General features: G+C 42.8%; 1 protein-coding gene across 3 annotated transcripts in view; it reads right to left on the bottom strand.

The window, feature by feature from the left end:
* irs1 (insulin receptor substrate 1) overlaps positions 1-16,953 on the bottom strand; it is a 140,036-nt gene extending 123,083 nt beyond the window's left edge. For 2 of the 3 annotated variants that reach the window (XM_055896600.1, XM_055896598.1), the window contains exon 1: positions 13,080-16,953. In XM_055896600.1, the coding sequence (XP_055752575.1) occupies positions 13,080-16,275 (3,196 nt within the window). In that variant the 5' untranslated portion in view covers positions 16,276-16,953. The remainder of the gene's footprint in view (positions 1-13,079) is intronic. The other variant, XM_055896597.1, reaches the window with a different exon arrangement.
* Positions 16,954-23,316: the final 6,363 nt, after the last annotated feature.

A 23,316-nucleotide genomic window follows, 5' to 3' on the forward strand; every position in this document is an offset into this window, starting at 1 on the left:
TGTGGGGGGGGGGGGGCTAGGAGAAGACACACTAGGGTTAGGTGATACTATCGGCAATATTGTGATATGACAGACGATACCGAACCTATTTCAACTGACTGGCCTCGCGCAGTAAAGCGGAGAAATGAGTCAGGCGGTGCATGGGTGACATTCCGAAGAAATTGGCTATATTCTTATAGCCTACTTCAATTGATGTTGTATTTACAGAATCTCAGAAGGCCTAAGGTAATAATGAGATTGAACAAACAATAGCAAGATAGAAAGACTTTATTCTAAATTTGAACAAACCTTAGAGTTGAGAAAAGCATTATGACAGAAATTACTTGAATAAAATACTTAACTAATAATTTGTCATTCAAAATAAAGTTGTGATTGAGAATTGCATAGACTACGATTTACATAATTGACCCATTTAAAAGAAGCAAAATTTGAAAAGGTTTGGGAGATACTGTTAATTTGTCTTAATGCATTTATGATGATATTTAATTTAGAAGGATTAGGCTTTTAGCCTTTTGGTTAATAACTTTTTTCCCCGCCTATGAACAGTTATGAACCAAAATGCGGAAAGCCTAATCCTACTAATCCTTAGTAAACCTACTAAATGAAATATCATAAAAGCATTAAGACAAATTAACAGTGTACCCCCCCCAAAAAATTTTTTATAGTGTTTAATGTCCTAATGTTGCTGCTTTTAAATGGGGTCAATTACGTAAGTCGTAATCTATGCTATTCTCAATCACAACTTTATTTTGAAAGACAAATTATATTTCAGGCCACAAGACATGCAATCGAGTTAACACTACCAAGATGGAAAAGTCGACTGAGAAGTCTAAAGAAAACTTGGGTTACAGCTGAGGAAACCCAGTTGGCCTATGCCTATTTCAATATTATTCTAGCAATGTGCAACCTACCTTCAACGCACAGTATCTTAGGCCTAATAGCAGAGGATAAGCAAAAATGTGAATACGTTTTTAATGATCAATTCTGAGGACAGCAGAGTTGCTAGCGCCTGCAGCCTATGATGATTCACCCATCACACGACACACAGCCAATGAGGCTCGTTGACAGTGTCAATCACTCCACGCTAGTGTCTTTTTCGACTTTTGTATATAAAAACATATAAATATACATTGGGGGTACATAAACATAACCAATAGGGGTATAAAATCATGATGGGACAAAGGTGGACATCGCCCAACCCTAACACACATTAAACTAAAGCCCTTTCCCCTGCTCCAGCTCTGCGCCCTGTGATCCCTTGCACCCAAGCCCATGGCCTGCTAATCCCATGTGACACGCTAAAAGGGCGGCACGTGACAGACAGGTACGTCACAGCGACCAGCATCGTTATCGGCCACCAGGCAGGAGAGGAGAAGAGCACTGTGGCTGTGGGTGGGATTTCCCACAGTTCCACCAATAGGGTCGGCACTATGCAATACCAGACCTCAGGCCACCGCCGTTGAATCAGACACAGACACACGTTGTTTTTCTCTCAATGTAGGGACGCATGGATGTATGTGTTGTAGTGTCTAGTACAGACAATTTTTCCAATTGTGCATGCACAACCCCAAAAAAAGCGTGTAATGGTTTTATTCCAAAATATATGATTGTAATAAAACATTTAAGGGGCTTTTGCTTAAATAAAAGTGTGAAATAATGAATTGAAGTGTGATAAAGTAAACAAGATTAGCCAAAGACACAAGATGCAGCTTGTTCTTGCATGCTCCCTAACACACACAGGACCTCCATTTCACGAGTATATACTAGAGGTCGGCAGATTATTTGGTGCCGATTTCAAGTTTTCGTAACTTGGTAATCAGCCTTTTTGGATGCCAATTTTGGCCGATTACATTGCAATCCATGAGGAAACTGCGCGGCAGGCTGACCACCTGTTACGCGAGTGCAGCGTCAAAAGGACCTTGTGGCTGCAAGGAGCCAAGGTAAGTTCCATTAAACTTATTATAAAAACAACCAATCTTCACATAATCACTAGCTAACTAGACATGGTTGATGATATTACTATCACTATGTTAACTAGCTTGTCCTGCGTTGCATATAATCAATGCGGTGTCTGTTAATTTATCATCGAATCACAGCCTACTTCCCCAAATGGTGTTGATTTAACAAAAGCGCATTCGCAAAAAAAGCACAATCATTTCACAAATGTACCTAACCATAAACATCAATGCCTTTCTTAAAATCAATACACAAGTATATATTTTTTAACCTGCATATTTAGTTCAAATAAATTCATGTTAGCAGGCAATATTAACTAGGGAAATTGTGTCACTTGTCTTGCGTTCAGTGCAAACAGAGTCAGGGTATATGCAAAAGTTTGGGCCGCCTGGCTCGTTGTGAACTGTGTGAAGACCGTAATTAATTTGCCCGAATTTTACATAATTATGACAACATTGAAGGTTGTGCAATGCAGAATCAATATTTAGACTTGGGGTGCCACCCGTTCGATAAAATACAGAACGGTTCCGTATTTCACTGAAAGAATAAAGGTTTTGTTTTCAAAATGATCGTTTCCAGATTTGACCATATTAATGACCAAAGGTTCGTATTTGTGTTAATTATATTATAAATAAATCTCTCATTTGATACAGCAGTCTGAGCGGTGGTAGGCAGCAGCAGGCTCGTAATTATTTCATTCAAACAGCACTTTACTGCGTTTTGCCAGCAGCTCTTTTAGCCATGCTTTAATGCAAAGCGCTGTTTATGACTTCAAGCCTATCAACTCCTGAGATTAGCCTGGCAATACTAAAGTGCCTATAAGAACATCCAAAAGTCAAAGATATATGAAATACAAATGGTATAGAGAGAAATAGTCGACGCGTCATAATGCCTATAATAACTACAACCTGAAATTTATTAACTGGGAATATTGAACCAGAACAAGAAACATAAGCTTTTTTTTAATTTTTTTTTTATTATTTATTATTATTTATTTTTTTACATGGCACATATTGCACTAACTTTCTTCTCCAACACTGTGTTTTCACATTATTTAAACCAAATTGAACATGTTTAATTATTTATTTGAGACTAAATAGATTTTATGTATAATATTTAGTTAAAATAATAGTTAATTCAGTATTGTTGTAATTGTCATTTAAATAAAATCGGCAGATTAATCGTTATTGGCTTTTTTTGGTCATGCAACGTTATTTTTTTATTTCACCTTTATTTAACCAGGTAGGCTAGTTTGGAACAAGTTCTCATGTACAACTGCGACCAAGATAAAGCAAAGCAGTGTGACAGCGTTACAAATGCAATAAACAAACATACAGTCAATAACACAATAGAAAAAGTCTATATACAATGTGTGCAAATGGCGTGAGGAGGCAAGGCAATAAATAGGCCATAGTAGCGAAGTAATTACAATTTAGCACTGGAGTGATAGATGTGCAGATGATGTGCAAGTAGAAATACTGGTGTGCAAAAGAGCAAAATAGTAAATAAAAACAATATGGGGATGAGGTAGGTAGATTGGATGGGCTATTTACAGATGGGCTGTGTACAGCTGCAGCGATCGATAAGCTGCTCAGATAGCTGATGATTAAAGTTACTGGGGGAGATGTCTCAAACTACAGCGATTTCTGCAATTTGTTCCAGTCATTGACAGCAGAGAACTGGAAGGAAAGGCAGCTTTGGGGATGACCAGTGAGAAATACCTGCTGGATAGCGTGCTACGGGTGGGTGTTATGGTGACCAGTGAGCTTATAGATGACCTGGAGCCAGTGGGTCTGGCGACAAATATGTAGCGAGGGCCAGTCGACAAGAGCATACAGGTCGCAGTGGTGGGTGGTATATGGGGCTTTGGTGACAAAACGGATGGCACTGTGAAAAACTGCATCCAGTTTGCTGAGTAGAGTGTTGGAGGCTATTTTGTAAATGACTTCGCCAAAGTCGAGGATCGGTAGGATAGTCAGTTTTACGAGGGTGCTTTGGAGGCGTGAGTGAAGGAGGCTTTGTTACGAAATAGGAAGCCGATTATAGATTTAATTTTGGATTGGAGGTGTTTAATATGAGGCTGGAAGGAGAGCTTAGTCTAACAAGACACCTCAGAATATGTGGACAACTATAAGTACCAAGTCAGAACCATCCAGAGTAGTGATGCTAGTCAGGCGGGCGGGTGCGGGCAGCAATCAGTTGAAAAGCATGCATTTAGTTTTACTAGTGTTTAAGAGCAGTTGGATGCCACGGAAGGAGTGTTGTATGGCATTGAAGCTCGTTTGGAGGTTTGTTAACACAGTGTCCAAAGAAGGGCCAGAAGTACACAGAATGGTTTCGTCTGCATAAAGGTGGATCAGGGAATCACCCGAAGCAAGAGCGACATCATTGATATAAACAGAGAAAAGAGTCAGCCCGAGAAGTAAACCCTGTGGTACCACCATAGAGACTGAGGTCCAAACAACAGGCCCTCCTATTTGACACTGAACTCTATCAGAGAAGTAGTTGGTGAACCAGGCGAGGCAGTCATTTGAGAAACCAAGGCTGCTAAGTCTGCCGATAAGAATACGGTGACTGACAGAGTCGAAAGCCTTGGCCAGGTCGATAAAAACAGCTGCACAGTACTGTCTTTTATCGATGGCGGTTACGATATCGTTTAGTACCTTGAGCGTGGCTGAGGTGCACCCGTGACCAGCTCGGAAACCGGATTGCACAGCGGAGAAGGTACGGTGGGATTCAAAAATGGTCAGTGATCTGTTTGTTAACTTGGCTTTTGAAGATTTTAGAAAGGCAGGGCAGGATGGATATAGGTCTATAACAGTTTGGGTCTAGAGTGTCACCCCCTTTGAAGAGGGGGATGACCGCAGCAGCTTTCCAATCTTTAGGGATCTCGGACGATACGAAAGAGAAGTTCGAACATACTGGTGATAGGGGTTGCAAAAAAGGTGGCGGATAAATTTAGAAAGACAGGGTCCAGATTGTCTAGCCCGGCTGATTTGTACATGTCAAGGTTTTGCAGCTCTTTCAGAACATCTGCGATCTGGATTTGAGTGAAGGAGAAGCTGGGGAGGCTTGGGCAAGTAGCTGCGGAGGGTTCAGAGCTGTTGGCCGGGGTTGGGGTAGCCAGGAGGATAGCATGGCCAGCCGTAGAGAAATGCTTACACTGGTAACAGTGTTTCCTAACCTCAGGGCAGTGGGCAGCTGGGAGGTGCTCTTATTCTCCATGGGCATTACAGTGTCCCAGAACTCTTGGGAGTTTGTGCTACAGGATGCAAATTTTTGTTTGAAAAAGCTAGCCTTTGCTTTCCTTACTGACTGTGTGTATCGGTTCCTGACTTTCCTGAAAAGTGACATATCGCGGGGAATATTCGATGCTAGTGCAGTCCGCCACAGGATGTTTTTGTGCTGGTCGAAGGCTGTCAGGTCTGGAGTGAACCAGAAGCTATATCTGTTCTTAATTAAGCTTTTTTAAAGGGGCATGCTTATTTAAAATGGTGAGGAATTTACTTTACTGACGGGCATCCTCTACTGACGGAATGAGGTCAATATCCTTACAGGATACCTGGGCCAGGACGATTAGAAAGGCCTGCTCGCAGAAGTATTTTAGGGAGTGTTTGACAGTGATGAGGGGTGGTCGTTTGACCTCAGACCAGATGCAGGCAATGAGGCAGTGATCGCTGAGATCTTGATTGAAAACAGCAGAGGTGTATTTGGAGGGCAAGTTGGTCAGGGTAATATCTATTTAAGGTAACCATGTTTACGGATTTAGGTTTGCACCTGGTGGGTTCCTTGATAATTTGTGTGAGATTGAGGGCATCTAGCTTAGATTGTAGGACTGTCGGGGTGTTAAGCATATCCCAGTTCAGGTCACCTAACAGAACGAACCTTGAAGATAGATTGGGGGGCAATCAATTTACATATGGTGTCCAGCGCACAGTTGGGAGCTGGGGGGTGGGGGTCTATAACAGGCGTGAGAGATGTATTTCTGGAGAGACTCATTTTTAAAATTAGAAGCTCGAACTGTTTGGACATAGACCTGGAAAGTATGACAGAACTTTGCAGGCTCTCTCTGCAGTAGATTGCAACTCCTCCCCCTTTGGAAGTTCTATCTTGATGGAAAAATTTGCATTTGGGGATGGAAATATCCGCATTTTTGGTGGCCTTCCTAAGCCAGGATTCAGACACGGCAAGGACATCTGGGTTGGCGGTGAGTGCTAAAGCAGTGAGTAAAACAAACTTCGGGAGGAGGCTTCTGATATTAACATGCAATGAAACCAAGGCTTTTACGGTTACACAAGTCAACAAATGAGAGCGCCTGGGGACAGGCAGGACCTGGGTTAACCTCCACATCACCCGAAGAACAGAGGAGTAGGATGATGGTACGGCTAAAGGCTAGCAAAACTGGTCGTCTAGTGCGTTGGGGACAGAATAAAAGGAGCAGATTTCTGGTCATGGTAGGATAGATACAGGGATTAATGTCCAGACAGGGGTATGGTAGGGTGTGGGTACAATGGAGAAAACCTAGGCATTGAGTGATGATAAGAGAGGTTGCATCTCTGGACGCACTAGTAATGCTGGGTGAGATCACCGCATGTGTGGGAGGTGGGACAAAAGATGTATCTGAGGCATGTTGAGATGAACTAGGGGCTCCGCAGTGAACTAAAACAAGGATACTTATCCCAAACAACAGTATACAAGGCATATTGACAATAGAGAGAGACAAAGCGAGGCATAAAGCAATCACAGGTGATGATTGGGAGAGTTAGCAAAGACAACAACAGGTAAGACAACAGCTAATCAGCTAAGAGAACAGGTAAAATGACAGGGCCTGAGTTCGAGGCTGGGGCCGACAGATAAACAAAATGGAGTACCGTGATTAATGAACAGTCCAGCAGGCATCAGCTATGTAGCCAAGTGATCATAGGGTCCAGTGAACAGCAATAGATGAAACAGGAAACCGCTAGTTAGTCGTTACTACGCTAGCAAGCGGGAGACACGGCGATCAAAAAAAGTTAGCAGGCCGGGGCTAGTAGAAGCGTCTGCTCCGAAGTCAGGCAAAGGCCGGTTGAGGGCACAACAGATGGAATTGTGTCGACAGGCCAGTTGTGTCGGCATTCTCCGTGTCGACAAAGGGTCCAGGCCAGTTGGCAAAAGAGGTATTGTAGCTGGAGTAATTTAGTTTCCTAGCCGGGAGATGCGCCTGGCTTGCGTCTAACTGGTGCTAGCTTCGGTACAAGCCACTATAGCCACTTGGTAGCAGCTAGCTAGCAGCCATGATCCGATGCAAAGGTCCAGAGCTTAAGGCAGGAATCTGGTGGTGTAGTGGATTCTAGTCGTGTTAGTGAAGAGTCCGGGAGGCATCAGCTGTGTAGCCGAGTGATCATAGGGTCCACTGAGCAGGCCGGGACATGGGCCTGGCTCAAGGCTAGCTTCTGGACTGGGCCACTCGGTGGCAGCTAGCTAGCTGCGATGATCTGGAGTAATGGTCCAGGGCTTACGGTGTTGCAGTGGAGAAAAACAGTCCGATATGCAGACTGGCAAGTATTATCCAGGCTAAAAGCGGCTGGTGTCTATGCTAAAGCTAAAGGCCGCTAGCAGTGGCTAACATTGACTAAATAGTTAGTAGCTAATTAGCTGGTTAGCTTCTGATAGAGGTTCTGGCTAAAAGGTCTAAAAATAGCAGATCCGTATCACATTGGGTGAGGCGGGTTGCCGGAAGGTATATTTAATTTTTTTTAAATGGAAAAAAAGATTGAAATATATATGAAAAATATATGAAAAATACAAGATTTACACGGGAGAACGATAAACAACGTCTGCACTGCTACGCCATCTTTGAATTGATCAATAAATCGGTCAACCTCTAGTATATACACAAGACATTGTTTTCATATTTGACATAAAGACACTTTCTACTAGAGGTCGACCGATTAATCGGAATGGCCGATTTCAAGTTTTTATAACAATCTGTATTTTTGGACACCAATTTGCAGATATTTTTTATTTACACTTTAACTTAACTAGGAAAGTCATTTAAGAACATATTCTAAATTTCAATGACGGCCTAGGAACGGTAGGTTAACTGCCTTATTCAGGGGCAGAGTGACATATTTTGTATAAAATAAAACATTAATATCTTATTTACATAAGTATTCAGACCCTTTGCTATGAGACTCAAAATTGAGCTCAAGGGCATCTTGTTTCCATTGGTTCTCTCGTTGACAGTGCATGTCAGTAAAAACCAAGCCATGAGGTCAAAGGAATTGTCCGTAGAGCTCCAAGACAAAATTGTGTCGAGGCACAGATCTGGGGAAGGGTACCAAAAACATGTCTGCAGCATTGAAGGTCCCCAAGAACACAGTGGCCTCCATCATTCTTTAAATGGAAGAAGTTTGGAACCACCAGGACTCTTCCCAGAGCTGGCCGCCCGTCCAAACTGAGCAATCGGGGGAGAAGGGCCTTGGTCCAGAACCTGTTGGTCACTCTGATAGAGCACTAGAGGTCCTCTGTGGAGATGGGAGAACCTTTCAGAATGAAAACCATCTCTGCAGCACTCCACCAATAAGGCCTTTATGGTAGAGGGGCCAGACAGAAGCCACTCCTCAGTTAAAAAAGGTACATGACAGCCCACTTGGAGTTTGCCAAAAGGCACCTAAAGGACTCTCAGACCATGAGAAACAAGATTATCTGGTCTGATGAAACCAAGATTAAACTCTTTGGTCTGAATGCCAAGCGTCACGTCTGGAGTAAACCTGGCACCACTCATCACCTGGCCAACACCATCCCTATGGTGAAGCATAGCGGTGGCAGCATCATGCTGTGGGATTTGTTCAGCGACAGGGACTGGGAGACAAGTCAGGATTGTGGCAAAGATGAATGGAGCAAAGTGCAGAGAGATCATTGATGAAAACCTGCTCCAGAGCACTCAGGACCTCAGACTGGGGCGAAGGATCACTTTCCAACAGGACAACGACCCTAAGCACACAGCCAAGACGACGCAAGAGTGGCTTCAGGACAAGTCTCTGAATGTCCTTGAGTGGCCCAGCTAGAATCTGGACTGGAACCCGAACATCTCTGGAAAGAGCTGAAAATAGCTGTGCAGCGACACTCCAATCCAACCTGACAGAGCTTGAGAGGATCTACAGAGAAGAATGGAAGAAACTCCCCAAATACAGGTGTGCCAAGCTTGTAGCTACATACCCAAGAAGACTCAAGGTTGTAATCGCTGCCAAAGGTGATTCAACAAAGTACTGAATAAAGGGCCTGAATACTTATGTGAATGTCACATTTCCATTTATTTTATTTGTTTAGGTGCAAACATTTCTGAAAAACAGTTTTTGCTTTGTCATTATGGGATAGTGTTTGAATATTGACAAGGATTTTTTATTTTATTTTTTTAACCATTTTAGAATAGAATGTAACAAAATGTGGAAAAACTAAAAAGGAGTCTGAATACTTTGAATGCACTGGCACACACACACAAAACAGGGCAATTCCATGGTAACGGAATGACTCAGACTCAAGGTTTTTCACCTTACAAATGTCAAACTAAAAGCATTGATTGCACAGGGACTACTTTCAACAATGTCCACAGAACATTTGACAAAAACACATTTACATTGAACAAAAGTAAAACACATCATGTAAAGTGTTGGTCCCATGTTTCATGAGCTGAAATAAAAAGATCCCAGAAATCTCTCTCAAATTCTGTGCACACATTTGTTTACATCGGTTAGTGAGCATTTCTCCTTTGCCAAGATAATACATCCACCTGACAGGAGTGGCAATTAAAGAAGCTGATTAAACAGCATGATGATTACACAGGTGCACCTTGTGCTGGGGACAATAAAAGGTCACTCGACAATGTGCAATTTTGTCACAACACAATGCTGCAGATGTCTCAAGTTGAGGGAGCGTGCAATTGGCATGCTGGCTGCAGGAATGTCCACCTGAGCTGTTTCCATATGATTTAATGTTCATTTTTCTACCATAAGCCGCCTCCGTTATTTTAGAAAATTTGACCGTAGGTCCAAACGGCCTCACAAACGCAGATGTGTGGGCGAGCAGTTTGCTGATGTCATTGTTGTGAACAGAGTGCCCCATGGTGGTGGTGAGGTTATGGTATGGGCAGGCATAAGCTATGGACAACGAACAGAATTACATTTTATCGATGGCAATTTGAATGCACAGAGATACCGTGACAAGATCCTGAGGCCCATTGTCGTGCCATTCATCCACCACCATCACCTCATGTTTCAGCATGATAATGCACGGCCCTAGTTCTTCCATGGCCTGCATACTCACTAGACATGTCACCCATTGAGCATGTTTAGGATGCTCTGTACCGACGTGTACTACAGGGTGTTTCAGTTCCAGCCAATATCCAGCAACTTCACACAGCCATTGAAGAGGAGTGGGACAACATTCCACAATCAACAGCCTGATCAACTCCATTCAAAGGAGATGTGTCGTGTTGCCTGAGGAAAAGTGGTCACGCCAGATACTGACTGTTATTCTAATCTGTTACCACAGATGCATATCTGTATTCCCAGTCATGCGAAATCCATAGATTACTGCCTAATGAATTTAATTCAATTGACTGATTTCCTTATATGAACTGTAGCTTAGTAGTTTAATATTTGAAATTGTTGCGAGTATTTTTGTTCAGTATACTTGAACAGTGCAGATTACGTAACAATGACGGTAATAAAATATATATTTTAAAATCTTAAATATGTAGTCTAAATTAAGATTCAAAGATGTCTGAAGAAATAATGGGGTGTCAGCTATGATGTGACACCTTGAGTTTGAAAAAATCTATTTGAATTATTGAACAGTAAGTGAAATGGATTAACACCTGACAATAACAGAATGACATCACGGGTCCCTGTTCTGTATTATACAGAAATGCATAATTATGGATATGTCATGTATTCATTGTGATGTATCCTGAACAGGTACACAAAAAAGGTAGAAAAATGCAATATCCACATTTGTGTGTTTGGGAATTATTCTACACATTGGCTATTATTCTAATGAGGTTCCCCCCCAAACAAGACCAAATTTGTTTGGTACGGACAGACCAAATCTGAATTAATCATAGATGTCTATGTTTCACAAGTTTGGACTCAGTAGAACACAGCACAGTACCGGGGCAGCAGGGAGCCTGGTGGATAGGATCGATGGGCCAGCAACTGAAATGTTGCTGTATCGAATCCCAGAGACGAAAATGTACAAATCTGTCGTTCTGCCTTTGAGCAAGGCAATTAACCCCAATTGCTCCAGGGTCGCCGTCAATAATGGATGATCCCCTGGCTGTGACCTCACTCTCCAAGGGTGCCTCAGTTTGCTGTCCAAACTTGTGAAACATAAACGTCTAAATGTCAGCTACTTTTCAATGTCCATGGACGTACGGTGTCGGTTGAGGACACTGGTTACAGTAAATGGAAAGAGAGGGGGCTCATGGGTAGGTGTCAGTAAAAGGTGACATTAACTGGAGAGAGAAGAGCGAAAGAGAGAGAGACAGCGACAGGGAGACAGGGGGAAAGATAGGCAGAGAGACAGGAGGGGTTGTCCACAGTTTTCACAATTATGAGCTGAACTCAACAGTATGCCAGTGGAAGGGAGGACAGTAGCAGGTGACCCAACTGTGGTTTATGAATTTTAGCCAATAAATTGCAGTCCTTCTGTTACCGATTTTGTAATGAATGACACATTCGAATCACTTAATAAATCATAAACAAAATCATCATAATTGGAAAAAAAAAGAACTCATTTGTAGGTTTACCTTTACTTACTTCTGTGAACTTTCATTATCCTCCCTCATGAGGGAGAGAAATGTGAAACAATCTTAAAGATGTGGGGGTTTTGTAAAAGAACGGCAATATCTCCTAAACTTACAGAAGGCAAATAATTTGACAAAAGGAAAAGTAAGTGTTGATATTAGTTGGCAGGGGTCTTAACTGCAACAATATTGTGTGTTGAGGTATTTCTAATACCTTTTAAGACTTTTTCTTTTAGATGTTTTCTAAGACCCGTTTTCCATCTGTTTGACCAGAAATCAAAGACTTCGCTTATTCCTAATTTAAGGATGAAAAATGTTTGTGAAAAAAAAATAATTCAGGCACTACATTTTTAACTCATCTTTCATTTGACACCAAATTTGAGGTGCTCCTATGAACTTCACATGTTGGTGCTCATGGGTACTTTTAAATGAAAATGGCCAACAACAACCCATGTCGGCATACAAGGTAGGCCCACCGCCAGAGAAAAGGCTAATGTAATTCACAAAATCGATTTATAGCTGGACGATCTGTGAAAGAACAGCTTTTTTTCTGGAAAAATAGAAATATTTACTGGTGCCCTGAGAATACACTCCAGTCAGAGGGAACAAAGACACCTCTCATCCATCTCCTATTCCATTTGTGTCATCCTTAGAGAATTATGTTCGAGTGAGACATGAGAAGTGAGACATTAAGATCTTTGATCCAGCCAATTGCATGTTACTTAATTAAACATCAAAACTTAGCTACTCCTTAATGGCATTAGGTAAAAATGTAAACCATCAGCTTCAAAATGTAGCCTATAGCTTTAACAACAAAAAAAGGGGGAAGAGTGAGCTATATGGAAAGAGGAAGGAGAATTCAGACTTTAGGCTACTTAATAACCAAGAAAATGTTAAATCATGAATACTTAAGTTTACCTATATGAAACTGTCCTAAACTGATTGGAGCTCAGTAGAGTAGCTCAGTAGAAAGTCAAGCTCATGTAGTAATGTACTACATTGCAAAATAAACTAATTCTGGCTCCTGAGAAACCTCTCATGAGTGGGCCAGCTTAAGGGAATCACCCAGGTCTGGGACTGACACTACAGTATGTTCTCTGCTTTCAATGTGCATGCTTATAAACTTGGGACTTTTTGTTTCATCCATACAGTAATCTGAATGGTGGTATGCACAGTGATGAAACATGAATACCACAAGTATTTATATGCACAAATAAGCTCAACATTTCCGAGGGCTAACACACAAACTCTGACTCCACCCACAGACATGCAACGCACACACACATGAACAAAAAAAGAATTGTTAGGAAAAGATGCTACGGGGAGCGGACAGTCTTACCTTCTCTCTGAGCGGGGTTCATCCTCGACTCGTCTGCTTTCTGAAAACTAATGCTGGTATAGGCGCGCAGGTCCTCTGGGTCACTACCACCTTGCGTGTCCCTGGCTCTGGCCCAGAGGGAACTCCACTCTGGTAGGTTCTGGTCCTGAGCCAGGTCCAGGTTGATGTAGTTCCGCCTGTTCTGGTTCTGTCCGTTAGAGCTGGGCTGTGATGGGCTTTCTCTCCTCCCGTTGGCAGATAATGGGGATTCTCCCGGCTTCAGCCATACATTCTCGAAAGAGGCGGAGCTGTGACGTTTCACTCCCTCCACGGAGGGCGAGGCGGCGTTGACCGGGACTCCCGTGGAGGAGAAGGTCTCGGAGCTGTGCCGACGCCGGCCCTGCTGGTCGGCGCGGATCAATTTAGCTCCCTGGTTCCAGATTAAACTGGAGTTAACCCTGGTGAAAGCACTCAGCCCAGAGAGAGGGCCCATTAGTCCTAAGGGCACAGCACTGGGACCCGCACCCAGCACAGACAGGTCCTGGCTTGGAGGGGACACAGAGAAGGGGGTGACATCAATGGTCGACATCGGAGCGTTCAGAATCATCTGTGTGTCAGAGTAGTCAGTCTGTGTGCTGCTGTAGTCCCGTCTACAGAGGTTCTCACAGGGGATCACAGAGGGAGCCACAGGGTCCACTATAGCATAGCCATCTGTGCAGGAGGCTAGGGGTTTGGCTGCCCAGCTGGGAATGCCCCTGCCCTGAGCACCCAGGTGCATGTTCATGTAGTCTGAGGAAATCTCTGCTGGCCCCTCTGGGCCACTCCCTGGGAACACAGGGGAGAAGTGAGTGGTCAAGCCGGCTGAGAAAGGCTTGTTGTTGAACTCTATGTTGACATACTCCCCGGGGCTCTTGGGATCTGCAGGGAAGGGGCACTCATGGGTGCGAGGCAGGGTGCTGGCTTTGTTGCCCTCCAGAGAGAGGCGCGTGGGCCTGGCCAGCCTGCTGTCCACATCAGCTCTCTTGGGCTTGACCACGGGCTGACTACTGTAGCCCTGTCCCATTAGACTGTCGCTGCTCGTGGAGGAGGCTAAAGAGTCCCCGAAGGCAAGGCGTCCAGAGCTGAGCGAAAGGTGCAGGGGGTTCTGGTCCAGCTTCCTGTGGCTGTGTTCAAAAGAGCGAGGCAAGGAAAAGTAGGAGTACATGGACTTAGGTGGATCCTCTACCAGGTTGATGTAGAAATCTGGCGGCGTGCTAGTCATGGAGCAGCTCGCCGGTGACATGTTCATGTAATCCCCGGGCGACAACAATTTCTCCTCCGTGCTCTCGACAGAAAGCTTAGGGTTGACCCCATTGGTCCATATTTGACCGTAGTTTGTGGTGTCTGGTGAGCAGCTCCCGCTGGGTGACATCATCATGTACCCATTGGAGTCCATTTTGGGGTGCTGGTGAGAGTTAATCTGCTGTGGCACCGACACACTTTTGGGGCTCATGGGCATGTAGTCGGCACTTTTACCTGTGGCAGGTGCCACACCTGGGGTCATGGGCATGTAGCCATCATCTTTTTTGCTCACCCTGTTGCCCTCTAAGGGGATGTCTATGCCCTCCTCTGGGTATGAGTGTGTGGGCATGAAGGCAGAGTGCCTGTAGCTGGATGCTCGGCTGCATGACGAGTATGCAGGCTGCATTACTGTGTACTCCTCCAGCGATACTGTGGAGGTCTTCTGGTGGCACACTGTCAGGGGAGATGTGCTCGAGGAGTGTGTCCGTTTCCTGAAGCACTTCTCCAGCTCAGGCTCGTCCAGGTGGGATGGCGTACCGTGGGGGTGGGGGCTGCAGCCACAGTGGCCCCTCAGAAGAGTTGCAGGCTTCGCCATGCAGATGTAGTTGTTGAGTTCTTCCTCCCTGGCGGGCGGTGTGTGACTCAAGGAGTCAGGTGTGACACTGCGGAAGGAACTCCTGAAGTCACAGGGGCTGGATCCATACTCATCAGAGGAAATGAATCCCCCGTCAATAGGAGAGCCAGATATGGAGGCACTGGAGCGGCAGGGGTAGAGACAGTCTGAAGTGGAGCCGTGCCCACTCGTACTGCTGGAGGACAGGCTAACTGGGCTGATTGCTGAGGGGGAGCAGCGCGAAGAGGGCATGGGGATAGACCTGCTGTGGTTGAGGGGAGGGTGGAGGCGGGAGGCCCCTCTGTGTCTGTGAGATTGTGTCCTGGCTTCACAGGGGCTCCCATCCACTGAGGCTGGTCTGGACATGGTTCCTTCCCCATCACTAGAGGCCCTCACTCTGAATGAATGACTGTGCTTTCCCGGGCCAGCAGGCGAGGTGGCCGTCACACTCTCAGTCCGGGACCTCCTTCCCAGTCCCACTTGGCTAGGTGGCAGGTTGTTGTGGTGATGCCTTCTCAAAGGCACAGAGATTGGGTTGGAGCAGTTTGACGAGGAATGGCTTTTGCTCCGGGGACGAAATTCCTCACTCATCGCTTTCATCGCCTCCAGGATGGTTTCATGCATATTTTGAGCAACAACAGAGTCGTCCACTTGCATCCAAAATTCCCCCGGTCCTGTGACTGCAGATCTTCCCACTTCAATGAAAAAGAAATTCTCTGAATGACCGCATCTCCTTATATTCATTAATTGCAGCACGACCGCCGCTGCGTCTGAGTTCAATTTCACAAAGCTGATGGTTTTATTTGTTAGGCACAATCTGTAAATCCCAATAAAATTTTTGGTGTGTCCCAGGCCCTTTGGTTTCAAAATAACTTGCCAGACTTCTTTAAAGGCAGGTCCTGGCATGGTTTCTTCTCCATAATTCTCCTCTGCCATCCCACTGCCACCAACAGCAGCATCATGAACTTTACCTTTGTTGTGTAGGTCCACTAGCGCTTGGTGCCACCTGTCCTGTTCCTGCTCGCTGTCCGCTGCAATAGAGAAATACTCATCCTTGGTGTAAAGAGCCACCAGGTATTTGTTTTTGGAATCTGCCCTTTTATTTATGTTGAAGCAGCTCTCCAGCAGGATTGACCTTTTAGGCACCCCGGACTTGTGTCTCCATTTTTTTTCATTTTCGTAGTACTCCAACCTGGAGGGTCCTGCAGCACTAGCAGCCCGCAGGACAAAAAACCTCTTATGCATGCTTTTAGGTTTCCTTAAATAACCCACCTTTCTTACATCTGAAAAACAACCCTGCTGCTCTGTGGTTGGGCTAGCCATTTTGGAATTTTAAATACTACTTGTATTTAAAAATACAACTGTTCTTACTGAAATAAAAAAGCAAAAAATATTAGGGTATTTAGATCCTAATATAGCCATTGAAAACGAGTTAGTGTGGATCTTAACTATGCATTTGCTATGGCATACGTCTCAATTAGCTAAACTAACGGCGCTAAACCAATAACAGCGCTGTCAAACTGTTGGTGCTGCAGTGGAATTTCGAAGCAGTATGTTACATTTTCTCCCTAAGAACGTAAAATAACACTCTTTATTAATTTGTCCTTTCATTATGATGACAAAAAGTCGCCTACAAAAATAAGGGAAAACTCACTTCAGTCCCGGAGTTCAAAACAAGCCTCGTCAGCATATGACCTCATTTCGCATGCTAGGTAACCACCAAGGCAGGCTTGTCCCGTCGATAGCCCTGCTTGCAAAAGTGCAACCCAGAAAAATAAAACATGTACCAGTGCATTCGATTATCTTTTCAAAATATGTTAGAGTCCAATGTGATACGAAGCCGATGAATGTGAAGTGAGTGCAAAGTTCTCTTCTCCACTTTGTTAATAAATCCAGTAGGTCTAAACCAAAACAAGGCTCCGTGTTTGTGGGAGTACCTTCCCTATCGATTACAGTTTGCGCTCAAGGAGTTGCCCACGTGACGATTCGATGCGTGGACAGTTTAAACAAGGGAGACGGCCTACCTTGGCACGATAAACCGCGTCAGCCTATCCCCTTGCCATAATAGGCTCGTTGTAAGAATCTGATTGGCCAGAGTTTATTTCAGTCCGTTAGAGTGACGAAGTTGCGCTTAAAAAAAGCCACAAAATCAAATTGCCTACATCGTAAAAGTTCATGATAAAAAAATAAAAAAAAATGGTATCTTTATTTTAAGTTAACAGTGTGGTTAAGGTTAGATTTAAAAATGACATTTTAAGAAGATAAATTGTAGGAATAGGCGGGGTTTAGGGCTTTGTGGCTGTTGTAACTAGTGGCGACCCTTTGAATGGGAGTAACAGTAGAAATACGCGTTCTTGTACTATGGTCTTGGGCTCTAGAACCGTGCTTTCAAAGTCGATATTTTACTGATTTATATAATGAAGCATGGCGCAGTTGTTTTCGTTAGTTTTTTTGGTCTTGTATGTCCACCAGCATAGGCCTACACCTGAATGTTTTGTTTAAGAACTACTTGGGGAAAACAACGTGTCTCGTTCTCGGGAGGGAATGGAATTTGTTTTGAATGGAATAAGGGATAATAATCTGGCAGCATCGTCAAGGACACCCGCTCCCGTTCCGAGACAATCACAAGACTTTGCTTGTGTGTGCATTATGCCAATCACAATGCCATTTAATAAGTGAACGTGTGTTTATTGCTTAGAAAGTTAATTTGGGATAAACCTAGTAAAAGTGGGCTATCATAAAGTAGCCCTAGGCATGTTTCACTGTTAGCTGGTTCACAGCTGAGAGTGCCACCTACTGGTTTTGCGTCTCTAACGAAACCTGTCTGATTTGGGGTCATTTAATTCGGTCCCTAAAGTGAATTCCAATTCAAAGGTTGAAACATGACATATAGCCAAACACTTTATGTACAGGTATATTTAAGTTGTTTATTATTAATTGATAGATAGTTTAAGCTAAAATGTACACACTCAGCACCTAATGTGGCTATGTTTCCCAGACAGTACACATACAGTACCAGTCAAAAGTTTGGACACACCTACTCAGTCAAGGTATTTTCTTTATTTGACTATTTCTACATATATTTACAAAGACAGTTCAAGTCTGAGTTCAAGAATGCAGTTCACAATAGACAAAAAGGATCAAATGAAGATAGAGCTATATACCAAACGATCAAATTAAATCAACACAGGTGTAGACCTTACCGTTAAGTGCTTACTTACAAGCCCTTAACAAGCCATGCAGTTCAAGAAATAGAGTTAAGCAAATATTTACTAAATAAACTAAAGAGGGGGGAAAAAAGTAACACAAGAAAATTACATAACAATAACAAGGCTATATACCGGGGGTACCAGTATAGAGTCAATGTGCGGGGGTACAGGTTTGTCTAGGTAATTTGTGAAGAGACTATGCATAGATAATAAACAGCGAGTAGCAGCAGTGTAAAAACAAGGGGGGGGGGGGGGGGTCAATATAAATAGTCCGGGTGGCCATTTGATTATTTGTTCAGCAGTCTTATGGCTTGGGGTGGAAGCTGTTAAGAAGCCTTTTGGTCCTAGACTTGGCGCTCCGGTACCGCTTGCCATGCGGGAACAGAGAGAATAGTCAGTAAAGGCGCCAGAGGGGATGGCTGCCATTTTATGGACTCTTAACCAACTGTGCTATTTTGTTTGTTTTTTCGCATTGTTTGTAACTTATTTTGTGCATAATGTTGCTGCTACAGTCTCTTAGGACCAAAAAGAGCTTCTGGACATCAGAACAGCGATTACTCACCTAGAATTGGACAAATCATTTCTCTTTAATGAGTCGGGCGAGAGGGATTTAACCTAGATGTCCGACGAGGCCATCATCCCCGTCATTTGCAAGAGGAAAATATGGAGATATCATGGGAAGGAGATTGGGGTGCATTGATTATCCAATTGCTGGATAATATAGTAGATGAACTACAAGCACGTATATATTACCAACGGGACATAAACATTTTTAATATCTAATGTTTCACCGAGTTGTGGCTGAACGACGACATGAATAACATACAGCTGGCGGGTTACACATTGTATCAGCAGGATAAAAGTGCAGCCTCTGGTAAGACAAGGGGTGGAGGTCTATGTATATTTGTAAACAACAGCTGGTGCACGATATCTAAGGAAGTCTCAAGGTTTTGCTCGCATGAGGTGCTAAGCTGTAGATCACACTATCTACCAAGAGTTTATCTATATTCTTTGTAGCTGTCTATTTACCATCGCAAACCGATGCTGGCACTAGGACCGCACTCAATGAGCTGTATACGGCCATAAGCAAACAGGAAAAACGCTCATCCAGAGGCGGCGCTCCTAGTGGCCGGGGACTTTAATGCAGGGAAACTTAAAGCCGTTTTACCTAATTTCTACAAGCATGGTAAATGTAGTCGGGGTGGAAAGATTTTTTGAATATTGAGGAACATTCATTTACAATGGATGTTACAAAAACAGACTTTGTTGACTTGTGTGAGGCGAAGAAAAATGTGGTGTACGTGGTGAGCTAAGACAATCAAAAATAAGACATTGCCAAATGGGCACGTCGTGACGTAACCTGGGGACCATAGACCCCCCCCTCTCTCTTTCTTTCTCCACAGTTTATGACGTCGTAAATACTCTGCTTCTGGGCCTGTACTATTGAGATTGAAATGTGTGAGAGAGACTTGGCCAAACTCCTAATCCCCAAAATGGTAGAATTTAACAATATTTATACATTTGAGAATGTGGGAATGGTCCGTGGACACTTAAGGGGCAGTCATGACGAGTGTGTTTCATTTGGTGATCTCATGAAGGACAGGAAACACACATAACTGTATCTTTTAAAGTGTACATTTCCCAGCTGTCAGGTTTACATCTAAATATTGTGAAACGTATGAGGTTAAACATGAATCTATTTGTGAAAAGATGTATTGTGATGTTAACCTTCTAAATGAGAGTATGGATTTTCATATAAAGATTAACAAAATCAGTGGACACACTCCCGTGAGCCGAGACATCACATTAGGCGTCATAGAACCGCCCCTTTTTCCACAGAAAATAAATCCCACTTCCTACAAAATATACATTCAAATCAGAGTCCCCACGTTGGAAAGGCTACAATTCTATAGGCCACAGAGACCATACAGCTGTAGCATTGGCTACACTGTTGGAAATGGTTAACCTCTACGGGATTGGTGTCACTAAACCGGGACGGTTTTTGCTAACGTGCGCTAATGTGACTAGAATGGCATTGTAAAACAGCCAACTTTCTGGGACATAGACATGTCTTATATGGGCAGAAAGCTTAAATTATTGTTAATCTAACTGCAGTGTCCAATTTACAGTAGCTATTACAGTGAAAAAATGCCATGCTATTATTTGAGGAGAGTGCACAGCAACAAAACACTTATCACGGAAACTGGTTTGATATTCACCTCTGAAGATAAAAAATGTACTTCCTGTACATTCAGTAATCTTGCTCTGATTTGTCATCCTGAGGGTCCCAGAGATAAAATATAGCATGGTTTTGTTTGATAAAATCCATTTATTATTCAAATGTAGGAACTGGGTTCTACAGTTTGAACCCCAGCTGTCTCTTACATTTCACAAACTGTGTTTCCTTTCAAATGGTATCAAGAATATGCATATCCTTGCTTCAGGTCCTGAGCTACAGGGAGTAAGATTTGGGTATGTCATTTAGGTGTTTTTTTTTTTTTAAGGGCTAGATCCTTAAGGCAAAGAGACAGCTCAACAGGCACAATACGTTCCAAAAGCATATCTGGTGGAAAATATGTGATGGGGTGGAAATACTGCAGTGACTCACGCAGGACACAATCCGCTTTCACATCAAACTGACTACTCAGAGTATCACTTTGCACAACATTTTGAACATTAATGTCATAGTTGACTTTAGTTCTCAGGCTAAACTCTCCTTCTCTGACTTCATTAGACTCAAACTGTTTGTTGGTGGCCATACAGAATCTACAAACATGAAAGACTCTAGAAACCCCCCCAATCCATGGGCAGCAAGATTGTCAGCCGAAACACAAAAGATGGTTCCCTTGACATTCTGACCAGTTGATTCAATGAAAATGCCATCCTGTTCAAGAGAACGAATGTCATGTAATAATGGTACAAGTACAGCTGTGTAACCATACTTTTGGAGGTCTGTCACTTTACACAGTACGGCAAGCTGTGCAGTGTGTAAGGCTGGTCAATATTTGCTGGGTAGATTGGCAAGAACCCAGTATACTGCTGATAGTTTGTGAATTTTTCTGGATATGCAAAGTAGGTTAGCAATTTCTGAATCATCCATATACATCTGGAGTGACAGTTTAAGTTCCCCTGTTGAGAATAAGTCATTTTCTTGGAAATTTGATCCATCTTTGTGGGACATGGAGTGACTTGGTTCAAAATTTGGTTCTGAGATCTTGCTTAGAATATCAGTGTTTTTAAACAGTTCTTGAATCATCTGAAGTACTGGAATATACACCATTGTGTTTCCAGGTTGGTCGAAGTCTAAAACATCCTGTACTGACATTACCATGGGAAAGTTTCTCTCAACAAATATTTTCTAATACATGTTTACCATTAAGAAAGGATCCACTGTCGCAGGGACCGTCTGCCATGTTGGAAAGATTTTGAAATACCACATGCGTGCCTTTGATTACGTCTGGCGATGTTCAAAGTCAAACTTCACAGATATGTGTGCCTGTCAATCTATCAATCCAGTGTACATAAACTCTCCGATACGTTTCATCCAAATAATAAAATTACCAGTCTCACGAAATCAAAAGGGAGGTGCATGTTATGGGGACCAGTTATGTTGCTACAACGTTTTCACATATATTATGTTTACAGAACTTCATCCAATTATTGAACAGTACTGTTTGGGTTTACAGTGTGTGGATTGTTTCAAATCACAAATGTGTTTGGAAAGCCCACAGTTTAGTAGTGCACGTGGCAATCGATCTATCTGATTGAGTTGTGGCTGTCAGTGAAAAGCGTCTAAAATATGTGTGAAGATAATGTGTCTTGAGAATCATTTAAAATGTTCCATCAAGAAGATGGGGGGGGGTATGGCGAAGATATGGTGCGTCTCCAGAATGCATGCATATGTCGGAAAGTGCCTGTCGTGTCTGGACTATCATTAAATGTGAAGACTTATTTATATCAAATCAGTTCTCTATGTTAAATTATGTGATTAAACTAATCATGTAAACATTGATTAACCTGTCTAGCCCCCGGGTTCCACTAGCGGAACCCCCCCCCCCCCCCCCCCCCCCCACATTCCACTGAAAAGGAAGCACGCGAAATTCAAAAAATATTTTTTAGAAATATTTAATTTTCACACATTAACAAGTCCAATACAGCAAATGAAAGATAAACATCTTGTGAATCCAGCCAACATGTCCGATTTTTTTAATGTATTACAGCGAAAACACCACGAATATTTATGTTAGCTCACCACCAAATACAAAAAAGCACAGACATTTCTTTCACAGCACAGGTAGCTTGCACAAAACCCCCAAATAGAGATAGAATTAGTCACTAAACAAGAAACAACTTCATCAGATGACAGTCTTATAACATGTTATACAATAAATCTGTTTTGTTCGAAAAATTTGCATATTTCAGGTATAAATCATAGTTTTACATTGCAGCTATAATCACAAATATCACCAAAGCAGCTAGAATAACTACAGAGAGCAACGTGAAATACCTAAATACTCATCATAAAACATTTATGAAAAATACATGGTGTACAGCAAATGAAAGACAAACATCTTGTGAATCCAGCCAATATTTCAGATGTTTTAAGTGTTTTACAGCGAAAACACAATATAGTATTATATTAGCTTACTACAATAGCCAACCACACAACCGCATTCATTCACCGCAAAGGTAGCGATCGCAAAAAAACAGCAAAAGATATACATTTATTCACTAACTTTGACAAACTACATCAGATGACAGTCCTATAACATCATATTACACAATACATATATGTTTTGTTCGAAAATGTGCATATTTAGCGGTACAAATCGTGGTTTTACAATGTGAATACGTAGTCAAAATGCACAAAATTGTCCGGAGAAATCTTGGACAGTCACCTAATCTAATCAAATAACTCATCATAAACTTTACAAAAAAATACATGTTGTACAGCAAATGAAAGATACACTAGTTCTTAATGCAACCGCTGTGTTAGATTTTTAAAAATAACTTTAGTACGACATACAGCTTACGTTATAGCGAGACAGCGCCCAAAATAAGGGCGGAAAATATGACTAAACATTTTCAACAGAAATACGAAATAACATCATAAATGGTTCCTACTTTTGATGAGCTTCCATCAGAATGTTTTACA

The sequence above is a fragment of the Salvelinus fontinalis genome, chromosome 33 (genome assembly GCF_029448725.1).
Source record: "Salvelinus fontinalis isolate EN_2023a chromosome 33, ASM2944872v1, whole genome shotgun sequence".
NCBI classification, from domain to species: domain Eukaryota; kingdom Metazoa; phylum Chordata; class Actinopteri; order Salmoniformes; family Salmonidae; genus Salvelinus; species Salvelinus fontinalis.